This window comes from Acanthochromis polyacanthus, chromosome 23, assembly GCF_021347895.1.
Source record: "Acanthochromis polyacanthus isolate Apoly-LR-REF ecotype Palm Island chromosome 23, KAUST_Apoly_ChrSc, whole genome shotgun sequence".
Lineage (NCBI taxonomy): Eukaryota > Metazoa > Chordata > Actinopteri > Pomacentridae > Acanthochromis > Acanthochromis polyacanthus.
In genome coordinates, this window is record NC_067135.1 from 17,450,287 (window position 1) to 17,468,073 (window position 17,787).

At 41.3% G+C, this 17,787-nt stretch overlaps 1 protein-coding gene and 1 long non-coding RNA gene across 2 annotated transcripts; both read right to left on the reverse strand.

Moving 5' to 3' along the window:
* Window positions 1-566: 566 nt before the first annotated feature.
* On the reverse strand, window positions 567-11,358 carry LOC110968208 (uncharacterized). Its single transcript, XR_007939886.1, has 8 exons — window positions 10,195-11,358; window positions 6,683-6,761; window positions 6,528-6,578; window positions 6,176-6,382; window positions 2,220-5,935; window positions 2,074-2,124; window positions 1,785-1,967; window positions 567-944 (listed from the first exon to the last, which is right to left on the reverse strand). It is a non-coding gene; the product is annotated as an uncharacterized LOC110968208 (long non-coding RNA).
* A 2,379-nt stretch (window positions 11,359-13,737) lies between these two features.
* Window positions 13,738-16,931, reverse strand: LOC127532487 (odorant receptor 131-2-like). The gene is made up of 2 exons (XM_051944228.1): window positions 16,875-16,931; window positions 13,738-14,688 (listed from the first exon to the last, which is right to left on the reverse strand). Exons 1-2 carry the CDS (start codon window positions 16,929-16,931, stop codon window positions 13,738-13,740), a joined length of 1,008 nt encoding a protein of 335 aa, XP_051800188.1.
* Between the last annotated feature and the right edge of the window lie 856 nt (window positions 16,932-17,787).

Genomic DNA, 17,787 nt, shown 5'->3' on the forward strand with positions numbered 1-17,787 from the left:
AGTACAGACAGTTACATACTGAGAAACGGCCACAGTCTTCTTACCACAAAGGTACAAAGTGCTCTTCTCCTTCCAGCATCAGGAAATGTCTTCAAAGCTTCTTCAAATCAAAACGAAATACAATCAAAACATCAAACTCACGTCATTGTGCATTCAAGTGCACTCGGACAATGAAGTTGCGTTCAGCAGCGTCGGAAATCGGACCATCAGTAATAAGGTTACATATTTCCATAACAGCAAAGTGGAACTTTTTTTTGCCCGTGTGATATTTGGAGTGTGTCGTGAGAGCGTGAAGGGACTGAGTTGCGTGTGTCTCACGGCCAAAGCGTGAGAGTTGGCAGGCCTGTGAACTTGTTCATGTTAATGTTAGCTACATTTATCTCTTTCTGACTTGGCCTCACTTCATTGTGTGGACACTTACTTGTAACGTCTGATGTAATACAAGTTGTAATATTTGTTTTATTATTTAGTTTAATGCTATTTATGTGCAATAGTGTATGACTTCAAATGTAAAACACATTTCAGAAGAACATTCTGATAAAAGAATTTTAATAGAAAATAGAAAATGTATTGCATTTCGTATTTTAATGCAAATTCTATTTCAGGTATAAAAAAATAAAGCCTGTGATACCAGGGCTATCCAAATATCCTCCACAGTTTAGATAAAATATACATTAAAAGATTTATAGAAACACTGAAAATTATTGCCATGTTTACTGACACTTAATCCTCCACCACCCTTACGTTTTCTTGGGTTGTGCTGTCATCCTCACCAAACAGTAGGCATGTACAACAGCTAAAGAAAAGGATGTAGAGTAACACTACGTAGTTGAGGTTGATAGTCCACAAGGCAAACTGATACAGCGTCTTGATGCAGAAGGTATCCATACTGCTCATTGTTTTACTGAAGTTAGGTACATCGATGGAGTAGATCCACGTGATACCTATGGAAAAAAAACAGACGACAATGAAATAAATGTTTCTCACTGATTAATGTTCTGCTGTCTGTTGAGAAAAGCTTAATTCCTGTGTGGTAATATTGTAATGTTCCTCTGTATCCCTATGTAGATATTCCAATACAAATTATCTGTTTCCAGCAGGAATAGTCATTTACCACATTAACAATGGCTAGATTGTATTCCTGATTAATTTATTGTTATCGTCAATGAAAAAAAAAGCTTTTCTTTCCAAAATAAGGACATTTCTTAGTGACCCTAAACTTTTAAACAGCAGTGTACGTCCTAAAGTGTCCATTTCAAATGAGTGTAGTCGTTAGGTTTAGTGAAACCAGATAATGAAAACACATCCTGGATATATTAAAGTAGTCTTGTGGTACAGCTACTGTTTGTATGGCCTGGTGAAAATCGAGCTTTATAAAACATACCAAAATCATGATGAGGTAGTGTGAACAACGGTTTTTGCATGTCAGAAATGTGCATATATTTAGTCAAAACTGCAGTCGTTTTTTTTGGTGTGTGTGTTTAAGTTAGCACACAAACCTCATATGATATTATCTTTAGCAACAGTTGCCTTTGCACAACTAACAGGAAAGTAGTCATACTAAGGCTCTGGATTCTTTTTCGGGAACTAATCACTCTCCTAATATATATAATATAAACAGTTCATTCAACAACACAAAACTTTAACACAGAAAGGTTAGATTGAAGTGGTAGAGTTCGCTGTGGCAGGAAATAGCACTGACATGCTATCTGCGGCTGGAAATGGTTTGCTTTGACTGTTTGTTTGCAAACCCTTTAATCAACCACACAAAACTTTCAGCTTACCGGCGGTGAAAAAGCAGAAGAAGAGGAATGAGACAAGACAAATCCAGGTTGTGCTGTGATTACCGAAGCCACCGGTGCAGGGCATGATGGTGAGGAAAGCCAGCAGCAGAGAGAGGGCTCCCATTACCAGCAGATAGACAGAGATATAGGACTGCTGAGGGCAGCCATATTGGCACAAGGCTCCTGAAGGACAAATGTTGCAATCACCTGATATAAAGGTGCTGCCACAGAAAACAAATCCAAACAACATTTATAAAACGTTATGACTGTAAGTATACTTGCCACTTACCTATTACTAGCTGAGCAATGGACACGGAGCACAAAATCACCTGAAAACAGACTGAGATAAGGCAGAACACATATTAAAGTCCACAGCAGCACCTATGCATTAAGTTAATCCAGCTGGAGCACTTTTATTGTATCATTGTCTCTCACCGAGCGCTGCTGTTAGAGGCGTAGGAAGTCTGCAGATGTGCTGAGGTCTCTCAGTCTCTGACATAGCCTCTAATGATGAACCTAACCTCAAAAAAAGAGCAGAGACAGATGCATGAGCTCTCTGCTCTTAATGTCACGTACAATAAGGAGAAGTCTATCAGGCAAATTATCTTTCGTAACAGGTGCTCTTTTTTTCGGTGTATTGTGGTGGAAGAGGTTCGACAACACACGCTGGAGCCTACTTCCCTTTAAATGAAGTTCAATTTCATGTTTGAGCAGAAAGAACAGTATCATCAAGAACAGAAACTGCAAAGCTAATAAGCAACCAAGCTGAAAACAGAACATTGGCTGACTAATATTCCGTTTTAGTTCAAAAATACTGTCCAAACAGCATCTGTGTGGCAGATTGTAAAGGTTGTGTTATACTTCTCAGAGCGCCTCTTCAGCGTACCTCCTTCGTGAAGGCTTGAAAGAAAAATAAAAGCGCTTGTGAGCATCTGCAGGTTAGCGAAAGTTCACTGCTCGTGTGCAACTTAAAAAAAGTTTCCATATATGAGTCTCTCAACTTCTGAGGTCAGTGGCTTTTACCTTCCTTTTCTCTGTTTTGTAGTAATGACGTGTACAGGCCTATTATGCTACTTACATAAAAAGACAGATCATGTGCAGAATAAATAAGAAAGTCATGAAAATGAAACTATTTCCATGATGAAGTGGAGGATGGATTCAATAATCTCTCATTCGAGGTAATATTCTTATGCTGTGTAAGACTTTTAGCTGTATTCTTTTATTCTGGTTAGGTATTCAGCATAAGTTACCATGGCGATATACATGGTAAAAAGTTGAAGGACTGTGTATGCCTGAAAAGACAGTTAATCCAGAAGTTATCTCACTAACCTAACCCTAACCCTACCCTTAAATCCTACTAAAGACTGTTAAACATGTCCGCGTCATTACAAGTTAGTGCACTCTTATAGCGTCATTTATCACCACTCAATAGGTCTAGAGGTTTCCCAGTAGAACGTTGCACTCTAACAAGATGATCAGTGTTATTCACTTCACTTGTCAGTGGTCCTAATGTTATGGCTGATTAATTCATCTTGTGTAAGTGTACATAACCACACTTCTTCCTGGAAGAGTCTACTTCTCTCTATCAGAGCATGACCAAAGGTTTCCATGTGAGGTGAAGCATATGTTGTGGCTGTTTATAAGACCACAAGCTAACATCTGCCTGCTTAAATGCTTCACATAGAAGACTCAAAAGGCAATCAAAACAGTCTGGGTCTCTCAGAGGTCATACAAACAGAATGCACACAACTTCTGCAGATGTGGTGAATGTTCACTGATGAGAAAACACTTAGTGATCCTGTTCATATCACCCCACCCTTAAGCATCTATCTACAGAAGGCCACGCGACTGCTGTTGTCCCACATTCTTTACGATCATGATTTCAAATGTTCAAGTTTACTGGAAACATATCACTTGTTCAACAGCAGCTGTTGTGTGTTCAGCCTTGATGCAGCAAGGTTGCTAGACGTCAGGGTCGGCGTGACCACATAGGAAGAACATGCAGCTGCCGAACAGCGACAAAGCTAGTAGGATGTAGGTCACTGTGGTTGTCCAGAACGCAAACAACTAGCAGGAGGGACCACATTTGTGGTGCTCTTGCTGTAGTTGGGCTTGTTAAAAGAGTAGACCCACACATTACCTGGAGAAGAAACAAGAGAAATCATCAGACATGTTTCACTCGCATTGTGTGATTGACTCGAATGCTTTAAGGCATTTGTTGTCATCTTTTGCACACACGTCTAATGTTTGACTTCTTGTAGCTAAATCATTTCTGAATAATATCTGAATTTAAGGTCACGTTGGTCACCAGGGCTCTCCAGTATCATGTATTTACTGAGAGGCAGAAATGCAACGGATAGTTTGCCCAAAATATAAACGCGAAATACATATGAACATCAACGGACTGGAAATGACCTGATAAGTTCAGAGGACAGCTAAAAGGCTGTGCATGTGTTTCCTGGGTTTTACATCGCTGAGTCGAAATCATTCTTATATTTCATTTTACATGAACACCTAAGTGCTTTGTGTGCACCTATCAGTTTAAAAAAGGCCCAGGTGGACATCTAGTGGCTCATACATGTTATTACAGTGTGTTGCTTCTTTAACTGACTTTAATGTTGCCTTAAAGTTCTACTGTGTGTATTCTTAGATTTAGCTCGCTGTGACATTATTCCCTTTCCTTAAATGAAATTCAAGATTAAGGCTCACTGTTTTGACTCAGTAGATTCAACATGCACCAGTTCACCACTGTTCCATGTTTCTCTATTTGTGGATAATGTCTCTCACTGTGGTTCTCTGCAGTCCCAGAGCCTTAGCAATGACTTTGTAACCCTCCAGACTGATGAATGTCAATGACTTTGTTTCTCATCTGTTCCTGAATCTCTTTAGAATGTGGCATCATGTGCTGCTTTTTGAGACCTTTTAGTTACTTCACATTGACAGACAGGTTCTATTCAGCGATGTTTAGCTCCAGCAAGTCTGGCAGTAATCATATATGGGTGTTGCTGGTGAGACTGAACCCATTTGTCAAATGAATTTGGTCATTTGGTGGATTGGTAGCTAAGGGGGCAATTACTTTTTCCCATAAGGCAAGATGGGCTGGACAGCACTTCTCCTTCAATAAATGAAACTATCATTTATAAATTTCCTTTTGTGTTTTCTTGGGTTATCTTTGTCTTATGTTAAAGTCTTTCAAAATGCCAGTGAGAGGACCGTACTTTAGAATTTATTGTGTTACATTTGCTGTGTGATGACTCTGGATGCCAGACAGAGAAAAAGGTGCAGGCACTCAGTGTTGAACACCTGGCATGATTAAATCTGTGATTATGGTTTTCTTTTGGGTTTCCACATCCTGAGGAAGGTGTTTTGGTTTTTGTTGTCTGTAGCCAATTAAATAAATACATTTGAAGATTTTTTCTTTTTGTATTTTTTTCTCCCTATTCAATACTCTAATTGCAAGATGTATTTTCATGGCGATTTTGAACAATGTTACCACATATCAGATTTTCATCATGCCATGCAGCCCTGATTTGCATGTTAGTGGGTGAGATCTGCAAGAGAATAGGTGTTGTAAAGACTGTGCTTCTTATTTATCTCAGGATGTGACTAGCTTTCTATGCAAGATGAAACATATGTTGTTTTTGGCACCGTCCTAAGCTTAAACAGGAAGAGACTTCCTGTTGCGACACAATTCCCAAATAACAGATTTCTACTCGATTCTTTCGCTTTTAATTTCATTTACTTCTTTAAATGACAAAATAGAACATTTATTTCACTGTAAATCTTCAGATTAATTGTACATAATACACCATCTTACTATTTTGTGTATATCTTAGAGGAGTGAAGATACTACAACTATGGTTTTTCCATTTCTTTTAAGAGCTTGTTACCAAATGTTACAGTGCAGAGGAAAAATGCCGCTCATGCGTAACTGTGTGATTAGGGCCCTGGTGGTACAACAACGTCATCGTCGTCAGAGTTGGACCGGCCGCACATTAAGGCGAAGATGCCGACTACCAAGAATACAGCTAGAACGATGTAGGTCACGGTGGTTGTCCAGAAAGCGAACAGGTAGAGCCTCCTGTTGCAGTAAGGAACCCCTTCTATGATGTCGTAGTTAGGCTGATAAATAGAGTAGATCCATACACTACCTAGAAAAAAACAAAACAAAACAAAGGTAGTATGGTGTAATTGCGGCTAATGGTGCATCTACTAAATATTGACCTGAATTGGGTGCATATTCATGCCGGCATTTATTTTACGTAAATGCCAGCCAACCAGAAACATGTCTTTCCGCTGGCTTTGGTGCAATGTAAAGTAGGCTTGATTCTGACGTACTATGTGTCCTTTCTGTAGGATTGTTTGATCAGTCCACTTCTGTTTAAACTCACCAGCGATAAACCAGCACAAGAGGAATAAAGACACCAGCCCATTCCAGGCTTTGGAGACATGACTCAGTGGGTTGGAGGTGCCATCGGTGGGATCCTCGGCACAGGGCAGGCAGGAGAGCAGCGCTAGGACCAGGCTAAAGACTCCCAACACTATCAGATAGATGGGGATGAAGTGCTGCTGTGGACAGTCGCGTAGGTATACTGCCCCTGATGGAGAAAAGAGGCAATGACAGAACATTATTTGTGCTACGTTTTCAGAAATTTTAGATATTACCCACAAGAGTGTAAAAATGCAGACTGTTTTCTCATTTCCAACCACGTCTTCATTGAACAACTTAAATAGTGGACTCACCAATCGCAATCTGAACAATGGGCATGATGCTAAGAAGCACCTTTGAACACCCTGCAGAAAGAAACAAAATTCTTCCAGGTCCTTTTCTTTACTTATAATGTGAAAAGTTAAACTATGAAACGAGTGTCCATGACTTAAATGCCACTAGATCTCACCTAGAGCTGGTGTTGAGGGTTGACGAGTGCGGCGGAGGCGTCGAATAAGCAGAATGCTTGACATTATCAGTGATGAGGACTGCAGAAGATGTTAAAAAAATAAAATAAAATTGTGACAGAAGCACAGACTAAAGTAGCTTACATTGTTACAAAGACAGTAACATCTTAGATTTACAGCAGTGATGCTTGACCCATTGATTAATCAGTCAATTGATGAAAACCACTTTGATGTATTATAACTATTTTATCTTTTTCTTAAAGCAAAATGTCAAATATTTGCCTCCAAAATGTCATTTTCGGCAGTTTTTATTTGTCTTATGTGATGAGAAGCTCAAGCACTATTGGGTAAAACAACCAATCTGTGTCACTAACTGAATCATAATGAAAATAATCTATTCTTGCAGCTTTAATTCAAATAAATCTATGAATATATAAACATCAAACTTGTGGAAGTCTGTTTTGTTAAGAACTTTGTGTTCAATGTGTTAAATTTAACGATGCACAAGTCATCTCATCACCCTAAATTCAGTTTATTTGTCATGCATTTCCCAAGTTCAGTGCTGTCAAAAGTAAAGAAATAAAAATAACAAGGCTTGAAGTCAAATGGTGATGTGGAATAACATCTTTCAAAAGCTCTACCGACCTATAGAAGGCTCAGGCGCCTGAAAAACAAATGTTGTCAAATAAGGAGAGATAAGGGTTGAATATGCCCTCACCTTTAACCAAATTCAAACAAAGGTGTGGCCATGTAGTAGATACAATACAATGCCAATAAAAAGAAAAAATATTAACCCCCTAGCTGAAGGTTTCCTCTTTTAATGCCATTAGGCATCGAATTGGAGTCAATTCCATTTGATTTTTTGCCAATATTTGCAAAACTAGACTACTTAATGTCAAAGTGAAAACAGATTTCTACAAAGTCAACTGATTAAATATCCAAAACATAGTTCTCTTGCAGACTATCAGGTTGTCAAGCTCTTCCCTATACTTTGCTGCACTCATTTCATCCTCTACCTTTGCAAGGCTGATGCAGGAAAGCATTCTCACATCATGATACTGCCACCACCATGCTTCACAGTGGGGGTGGCGTGTTTGTGACAATGAGCAGTGTTTGGTGTCTGTCAAATGTGATCTGACAGTCAAAAAGTTCAATTTGGGTCTCAGTAGAACAGAGAATCTTCTTCCAGTTTACTTCAGAGTCTCCTATAGGCTTCTTGTTGAACTGCAATCTCTAGCATGCAACTCCTTCAGAGTAGTCATAAGTGTCTTGGTGGGCTCCCTTACTGTTTTTTTCTTGTGTTTTAGCTTTTTAGGAAGGCATGCTCAAGGCAGATTTACACATGTGCTACTTTCCTTCCATTTCTTGGACTGAATGTACTCCAAGCCATATTCATTGACTTGGAAATTTTCTTGTGTTTATTCCTGACTGAGGCTTTTGAAGAACCTTCCAGATACAGGAACCTTGATCTCCATTTGGCTAATTGGTGAGTCATTTTAAAGATGCTGAAGACTTGCAAGTAAAAATAACTTAAAGATTTTTTTAAAATTAATTAACTGCAACTTCACTGAAATCTGTTTTCACTTTTACTTGAGTTTACTTTGTTAAATTTTGTCAAAAAGCCGAAACTTATCTGACCATACGGTAACAGCAGCAACAGTCTCCCATGTACAAAGCATGGTAACCGCAGACATAACATTAGAGGAAATAGGTCACATGAAGCAAAGCAATTCAAATTTAACTTAATCCTTCACTGTAAAAAAACCAAAAAAAAAAAACCAAAAAAAACAAGATTTAACTTTAGCAAGAGCTGCGTCACATGCGAAACAAACGCGGTAAAACCTGAACTGACAACGTTAAACAGCGGCTTTGCCTTAATTTTGGTCTTTGCAAAAGGTTGGTAGATCCTCTGCTCACCACAAAAATGTATCATGGAAATAAAACAAACCAAAAATTATATATACTCTTATATACTCTTATATAACAAAAGTAAAAATCTGTCTGAAATAAAATAAAATTTTTAAAAAAAGACAGAATACTGGATAGTTCAAAAACTGTTTTAAAACCATTTTTTAAAAAATCATGCTTTTTAGTTTAGCTGCATACAACAAAACTGTCATTTTAGAGTCATGCACTGTCAAAGAAGAGATTAGTATTTGTAAAAATACACATTTTTGATGTGGAAAATCTGTAAAATAGCTGTTAATCAAAAATTTTCAATCCATCATCATCGTCATTGTCATTTTTCTTTCACATAACAGCAGATATCTGTGAAATAAGTCTTTTTCAGCAGATTTAAATAGAGAAAAATGTGTGTAACTTTACGGTTGTAAAAACTTTGTTTTGTTTATGGAAGGAAATGAATACCATGTTTCTATGATTTTACCCGTAATTCCACAAAACAGAAAAGCTAAAATCACAAGCAAAATATATGTAAAAAATATGACATAAAATCCACTTCTGCACCATGATAACCTTAATCTCCAACGGCACAAAATCTCTGGCGAGAGTGAACAGAAGCAGTTTATTGTGTAAAAACTGCTTTTAATCTCCGATACTTACCTTCTAAGTGACTCAGAATTCACCTTCTCTCTGTCTGCTTCTACTCTCTGACAGCCGCACCTTTTTGAACACAAAACCTCCACCTCTAGGAAGTGCACATGTGCAGTCAGATGCACGTTCACACAGTTAGCTGATTGTTTAAAGGCTCCCAAACATCAACTCCAAAATTTCTCCATTCCCTGTTCATGACATGTGTGGGTACCATCTGTATGCATACCCGAGACTGAAAATAAAAAGTGGAGCAACACATAAAAGAAGCATATCTTCGAACAGGTGCAGGTTCCTGATCAACAAATATTGTCAAATGAGGACTGATAGAGGTAGAATGAGTACCTCAACTTTTATCAAATCAAAACAAAGGTGTGGACACAGAGTAGCTATAAAATAAAGTTGATAAAAAGCATTCACTTCCCCTGGAAGGTTTCTTTTTTCTTGCATTTCAACTGTGCATTATGGTCATATTTTAAGAAAATAATGTAAATTAATAAAACAGATACAATTTAAAATAAATGACAATATAAATATTCATCCTTTTTATTGTATCTTAAAGACCTGATAGTATATTATCCTAGTAGAACTCTTCGCTCTCAGACTGCAGGCTTACTTGTTGTTCCTGGAATTTCTAAAAGTAGAATGGGAGACAGAGCCTTCAGTTATCAGGCTCCTCTCCTATAGAACCAGTGCCCAGTTTGGGTTCTGGAGGTGGACACCCTCTCTATCTTTAAGACCAGGCTTAAAACCTTCCTTTTTGACAAATCTTATAGTTAGGGCTGACTGGGTGACCCTGAGGGGGTCAGCTGGTGTCTTCATTGGCACAACTGACTTCCCTTTTTGATGTCCCTTAGTTCTGCTGCTATAGGCCTAGGCTGCTGGGGGACCTCTCTGGATGCACTGAGCCTTTCTCTACCTACCTTTATATTGAATACACACACCATTATTGCATTATACTCACTCTGTTTCTCCCTGTGTCCTTTCTCCGAGTGCCCTTCCCAGAGCCAGATGCTTCAGATCTGCGGCTGCTGTCCCACCAACTGGTCTCGTCTCCATCATGTCCACTGTGGGAGGATGCTGCTGCTGACCTTCCTCCAGCCCACTGCTTCCAGCTGCCCATTTCCACCAGTCAACTCTGCATCACTCTCACCATACTTGATATGCTAATCTACGTAATCTAATCTAGATACATTTAATGCCAGAGCCGTACAGCATAACAGTAAACTATGAATCAATTTCAACGTTAGCTTGTACTTTGTATGTGTAGGAAACAAGACAGGCTGAATGCACACAAGGGTTTTATTTCAAATAGGAACTCAAAAACAAACTACAAAATTTGACCGGAAGACTACAACCACAACTAAGAGGTGACTGAAACTCAAGGGGACTCCTATAGGCGTGGAGGTATAATTAACACACTAACTCACGATAGGTACCACCTAGGCAAGAAAGACAACCAAAATACTAGAAACTCGATTCTAAAAAAACATTAGCAGCTAGGAAAGGTTCAGACTTGAGCAGATTTTGACGACCACTAAGAACTAGCCGTGTTGAGGAACAGAAACTAAGGAACAATAGATGCTCGGACTGGGGCTTAGCTGTGAGCGGTGAGGGGGCAGGTTCTCCTGGGAGGGAGCAGGCTGGAGACTTTGGCCGAAGCAGGCTCGGAACCCCACGGTGTTGGGCGGGAAGTCTGCAGCGGCAGGTCGGTAATGGCGGATAGCGAGCGGATTTGGGATGCAGAGGTGAGCAGGTCCAGGTAGGTAAACGGAACCGCTGGCAGAACTTCTACATGGAGGACTGGAGCTGAGATACAGGTGGAACACAGCAGGAGTGGGCGGACCAGATGTAGCTTCTATCATGATCCGGCACTGAGAGGTGAGTGGCGTTAGGTTATATTGTGAAGAAGGTGGCTTCTGATTGGCTGGATTCCTCCCCCCCGCTCCTGCACCAGCTGATGATGATTGTCGATAGGAAACACCTGTGGCTGCAGCTCCCATCCAAAACACATGGGCTGAATCCCAAATCGCCCCCTACACACTCCCCCTCCACTACCGAGTGTCACTCCAAAAGAAGTCACACTCGCAGCTGTGGAGGGCACCTATTATTGAAGGGGGAGGGTATAAATACGAATGTCAGGAATGGGACGCCCTGTCGCCTCACCGGAAAACGGAAGACGTCATTGCCATGGTAACACAAATACGCCTACTGTGCATGGCTGTACCGTTGTGGCACAGGTTGCAACTAACAAGGATCGCTGCTGCTTCCAGAAGACGAAAGCATCCCACTTTTTTTCACTCACATTTTTTCCAATCCTATTATCTGGCATTTCAAATCCAACAAATGAATAAATGAATTCTATCAGTTGTGTTCAAATTTTAAGGTGTCAGGGGGTGCACAATTAAATCAAACATCAGAAGAGAAGAAGATTTGTTTCTTTTGATTTAACTTTTTACATCACTCTTTATGTGATGTTCTGTCAGTGTAAAAAGGGCGTGGGAGAAATAAAGGACGCACGTGGAACTCACATCAATATGTTGTTTCCTCCTCCATTTCGACGTTGCACTTCCTGAAAAAGTTGTCCAGAGTGAGCATCGATGCAGACTCGCTATTTAAGGGCTGAACAGTCCACTCCCCCTCCGCACTACGCGGTTTGGGACGGCCCTTAATATGGAGGACCCTCCGCGGGAACGCGCAAACGGAGGGGTAGTGTGTAGGGATAGTGTGTAGGGGGCGGTTTGGGATTCAGCCTTAGAGAAGGAAAGAGGGGTGAAGGGAAGGGGAGAGCACTGTCTAGGCCCAGCAGCCACAGGCCTGACAGTATGTATCATCAGGCTTATCATACATGTATCCCATTGTGTGTTATATGTGGTTCTGTTTAAAGGGTGTTTTCCTTGCCTCGCCTAGCTATGGCATTGAACTGCCAGAAACAATGCTTCTAGGCATTCCATGTTTTCCACACAGGAGATAGCACTTGATTGCATGACTGTTGTATTTGATGACTGCAACCATGCATCTTGGCATTCTCTCCACCAATTTGGTAGTACCATGTTGGGTCTTGTTTTTTCACTACCTGTCTCTCACTCATGCTCATTCCCAGCAGTGCCAAGATGGCAGCCTTTATGGCTTCACATAATTGTTTTGTTTTAGGCATTATGTGAGAGCTGACAACTTCTGAGATGTGCTACGGCTTGAATGTCAGCAGGAAACCACACTGAGCCTTTGCATGTGCAGCGCTGCTTAGGACATGAAATGCCCTCTTATGGACCCTGGGAATACAATAAAGCTTCAGCATATCAAATAGGACATGAAGCATTATGGAATCAGCTGCATTTTTTGTCGTGTTCATTGTATTCTTCCGGTAATATACCTTTAGTGGTACCAGGCATTGAAATGAACAAGAAATTGAAGAAAACAAGGGTGTTTTAACTCGACATTTATTATCATAGACTATTTTCTGCATCATACACCACGTGTAAAGTTCATGTTTAATTTCCGTTGCCTGGTTAATCTACGTCTTATGTTCAATCGTGATTTTTCTTCATATCTAGTAGTCGTTATGATTTCTGTTTTCATTTTCTCAAGCTGCACTGAAGACCTGGTAAAGATGTCTTTTCTGGTCTGCAAAGCAACACAATGAATCATCTAAATTATGAAGATTTCTGCACATCAGTCTGTTGTAAATTCTTCAAAGTCTTGAATAAAAACTTGACCTTTGGATGTGCTTTTTAAAAATTGTATTTTACGTTGCACCCTCATTTATCTTTTGAAGTTTAGTCTTATCTGCATTGTTTTTCAGCTTCATGTCAAAGTCCCACATTTTCTTCAAACACAATAAATTTCTTCTGATGTTATTTTGTTTTCAATCATCCCTTCTTGTAAAATTCTTTCAAACTGTAGTTACACCAACTATAATATGAAGAAAATAACAAACAAGAAAAGGTAACCATCAGTCCCTTTATTAATCACACAATTGTTCCCAATTCGTGGCTTAAATATTTTCTTTGTCACACATATTTTTCTTTTCCTGGCAGAAACACAGCAGATAAAAACTCCAGTGAAAAATGAGACAGATGTTTGGAAAGGTTGAAGGTATTTTTCAGATGAGGTGGCTGATGCTGTGCAGGACAGAGAACCAGGCAGAGTTAGTTTCCTTCAGAGAGCAGCAGAGGAAAAAAGCAGCAGATAATCTTCACAACATGATCAGTGTTATAGCTGACAGTAAAAATTCAAATGTAATGTAACAATCACAAATAATATATTCTCAATAAGAACAATAACACTTTGTTGTGACAGGATTCTGCTGTCGCAGAGGATTTAAGACAGACTGACAACACAACAGAACAACATTCTCAAAACAATGTTTGTGAAGCTCATTCAGAAGCTTTCAAGTTAAATCAAGGATTTGGAAGCTTTAGGATGTTATTTACCATTTATACCACATATACAGACATATGTAAAGCTTAGTTCATGTATATTTAAACCGAGGATGAAACCTCAGACTTTACTTTGACACCTGTCGGCAGCAGAGGTAGAACATGAGGACAGGCCTGATGCTCTGATCTCTGAGGCCGTAGATGAGTGAACTCAGACATCTGGGCACAATGAAAGTAAACATATAAACAAGAGTCTGGATGCGGACAAGCACAATTCTGACCACTACTGTTGACAGAGCAATGAGCAGTGGAGTGTAAATGGTGGAGGAGAGGCTGAGGCCCAACTGCACCAGATGCAGCAGCAGTGTGTTTCGAGCCTTATGGGCTGAAGCTTTGTCTGCAGAGGCCGACCTGGCTGCTGCTGCAACACCAATATAGGAGGAAATGATGGCCACACCGGCTGATGTGAACACAAAACCTGTGAATGCTTTGCTATAAGCTTCAGATATTGGTCCAACAAACATGTTTTTGCTCGAACAGAATCCTTTGACCTGGAGATTCAGCAGGTCGTCAAAAGGAAGCTCCAACAGCAGAAGAAGTCGAATGAGAACATTCAGAAAAGAAAACATCCAAATCAAAATGACTGACACATCTGTGTTTCTGACCGTGACAATATCAGCATGTCTCAGTGGGTAACACACAGCAACATATCTCTCCACAGACATCACCACCAGAGTGAGAGGAGAGATCACAGTGGTGAGAATAGTGAGCTGGGTGAGAAATCCACACACAGGATACGTCATTATTACTCTATCAGCAGCCAACAAGAACAGAACCTGACTCAGAACCAGCTGCACAGTTTCAGCAAACAGCAGGTTATACAGCAGAATGTAGCGAGCAGTCTCACAAAAGACAGTTTTACTCCTCAGAGTGAACAACATGATCCCGTTAATGTAGAGAAACACACAGGATGGAATTGTAGACAGAGATGAAACCATCAGAATCTCAAGGAACCTGTCATCCTGAGCTTCACTGTGCACAGAATCATTGGCATGAGACATTTTAGAAGTGAACTGAAGCTGTCATTGTCCCTGGAAATAAAACAGAAAGACAGTCTGACAGTTTGTATTCATACCATGAAGATCCAGAGTCAGCACAGACATCTGTTGAATCTGCAGGTTGGAGGCTGTTCTGGTTTCCAGGTGAGCAGTGCTGGACTGCAGGGTTTCTCCAGTCACACACTGGATATGAGCTTCGTCCTCACAAACATCTCACGTGACTTCATCACCTGTCCACAGGGCTAACAGCCAATCAACAGTTATTTCCTGAAAGAAGGAGCTGTTGTGTCCTTGGTGACATGTGGTGATGTTTTAATTTGTTGTTGTGTGTCAGTCTGAGTCAATTCAGACAGAATCCAGGAAATATGTTGCGTCTCCCAAAAGACTGACCTGGGAAATCCTTTCAAGGTTTCAGTGTACTTGGAGTTATTAATATAATTGCCATCGCCGTGAAAGGTGGTAAAGACAAAGACAGCATTGTTTCTTTCAGATCTGAATGACAAGAGCTGGTGCCAAATTTTGATTATTATCCCTTGAATTAGGAGAAAAAATGCAAACTTTTCAAACAACACTCATGTTGGGGACCTAGAAAATTCCTGAAAATGGGTATATAAATGTATCAATATTTCCTTGTGAAAATATAGTTAGTGTTAAATATCTGACTAACTTTTTAGGCTTTTAATGTCAGTGGAATCTAATGTGTGGAATATGTGGCAAGACAAGGTTCCAGTTTTTTCGATTTAACAACATGGGAAATAAGTGTTATGTTGATGATGACTGAGTTGAGTTGCTGCCATGTAGGGGAAGGCTTCTTCATGGATCAGTGGTGGCTACCAGGATGGCGGACTCCCAAAAAGTCCCCCATAAGGATGGAATGAAAGAGTGGATCGAACATACTATCGGTCTGAAGGGTTGGAGCCCATGAAAAGCTGACATGCTTGCAATGACCAACAGGCCATGGCCTGAAATTAGGTGATTCAGAAACACTCAGCTGGTAGCTGTTAATACGGTGCTAATATGCAAGGAATGGCCAGAGAATAGGCCGAAGAAGATTCGGGATGCTGTCAGAACTTGCTGGAAGTGGAACCAGGATCAACACCATTTCTCAGCCAACAGCACTGCATCAGTGTGTAAAGGTCTGAAACATGTCACAAATTACAAGCTGCCACCAGCCACCTCTGCTAGGAGCCAACAGCTGGCTGATGACCTGAACCTGTTCTACTGTAGATTTTAAAAGAACTATCTTACACCCCACACCGACCCTCTCTCCGCACAGCCATCAACACTTTCTGCAGCCCGGCTTACCGCCCCCTCTCCCTACCTTCCTGCCACCCTGCATGCACTCAAAATCTGTGAAGAAGACGTCTGTCAGCTCGTCAGGAGACAAAAGACCCAGAAAGCACAAGGCCCAGACCGAGTCTCACCTGCCTGCCTGAAAGTCTGTGCAGACCAGCTTTCATGTGTCAGATTTTCAACAGATCACTGGAGCAGTGTGAGGTTTCTTCCTGCTTCGAATGCTTCAACATCATCGTGGTCACCAAGAAACCCAAGATCACATTGCTGAATGACTACAGACCCATCGTTTCAACGTCTGCGGTCATGAAGTCTTTTGAGAGACTGGTGTTGGTCCACCTGGAAGACATTACCAGACTCCTCCTGGACCCCTTGCAATTTGCCTACCGAGTAAACAGGTCAGTGGATGATGCAGTCAAAATGGGACTGCATTACACGCTGCAGCATCTTGACAGATCGGGAACCTACGTGAGGATTCAGTTGATGTACTTCAGCTTGGCCTTCAACATGATCATCTCCTCCCAAACTCACCGAGCTGTCAATGCCAGCCTCCACCTGTCAGTGGATCACCAGCTTCCTGACAGCCAGACAGCAGTGGGTGAGGTTGGCCACCTTCACATCTGGCACCTGCACAATCATCACTGGTGTCCCCCAGGAATATGTTCTCTCCCCTCTGCTCTTCTCACTGTACACCACCAACTGCACCTCCACACAACCCTCTGTGAAGCTCCTGAAATTTGCAGACAGCACCACTGTTGTTGGACTCATCCAGGACAGTGATGAGTCTGCATACAGAGAGGAGGTCGAGCGGCTGGCTGTCTGGTGCAGCCTCAACAAGCTTGAACTGAACACGCTTAGAACAGTGGAGATGACATTGAACTTCAGGAAGAACACCCCTGCACTCACTCCCTCACCTTCCTGGACAGCACTGAGGCTGCTGTGGAGTCCTTCAGGTTCCTGGGCATGACCATCTCTCAGGACCTGAAGTGGGAGCCCCACATAGCGTCTATGGTGAAGAAGGTCCAACAGAGACTGTAATTCCTCTGTCAGCTGTGGGAGGTCAATCTGCCACAGGAGCTGCTGATCCGGTTCTACTCAGCAGTCAATGAGTCGGTTCTGTGTTCCTCTATCGCTGTCTGGTTCGGTTCTGCTACCAAATCAGACATGAGGAGTCTGCAACGGGCAGTCCGCACTGCTGAGAGGATCATTGGTGCCTCTCCTTCCCCCCTCCAGGGCCTGTACTCCTCCAGAATGAGGAAAAGGGCAGGAAATAACCTCTCCAACTCCTCCCAGCCAGGGCAACGCCTTTTTTAACTGCTGCCCTCCGGCCGCTGCCTCAGAACTCTGAACACCAGAACACTGAGGCACCGGAGAAGCTTTTTCTCACAAGTCATCTCCCTCATGAACACTGGACCAGTTAGCCACAAACTGACTTTTGAAAATACCAGACTCGTGCAATATTCAAACCCATACAATTCATGTGCAGTACTTTAATTTATGTGCAAGTCTTTACAGCCCATTTGTAATAATGGAATTCATTTTACTTAATATGTAGATATAATGCTGCTGTTTTTGTAGTTTGTTTTTTGTAGTCCCCACCATAAATTGCCACCTTATCGTAGTGGAGGGGTTTGAGTGTCCCTGTGATACTGGGAGTCATGTTGTCCAGAGCAATAGCCCCTGGTAGGATCTCCCAAGGCAAATTGGTCCTGGGGGAGGGACCAGACACAGAGCGATTCAGAAAACCCCGATTACAGCAAAGATAAGGAAAGTCACTACCTCGCCCGTAGTGTCTGGTCAGGTGCTATGTGAATTAGGGGTTTGGCA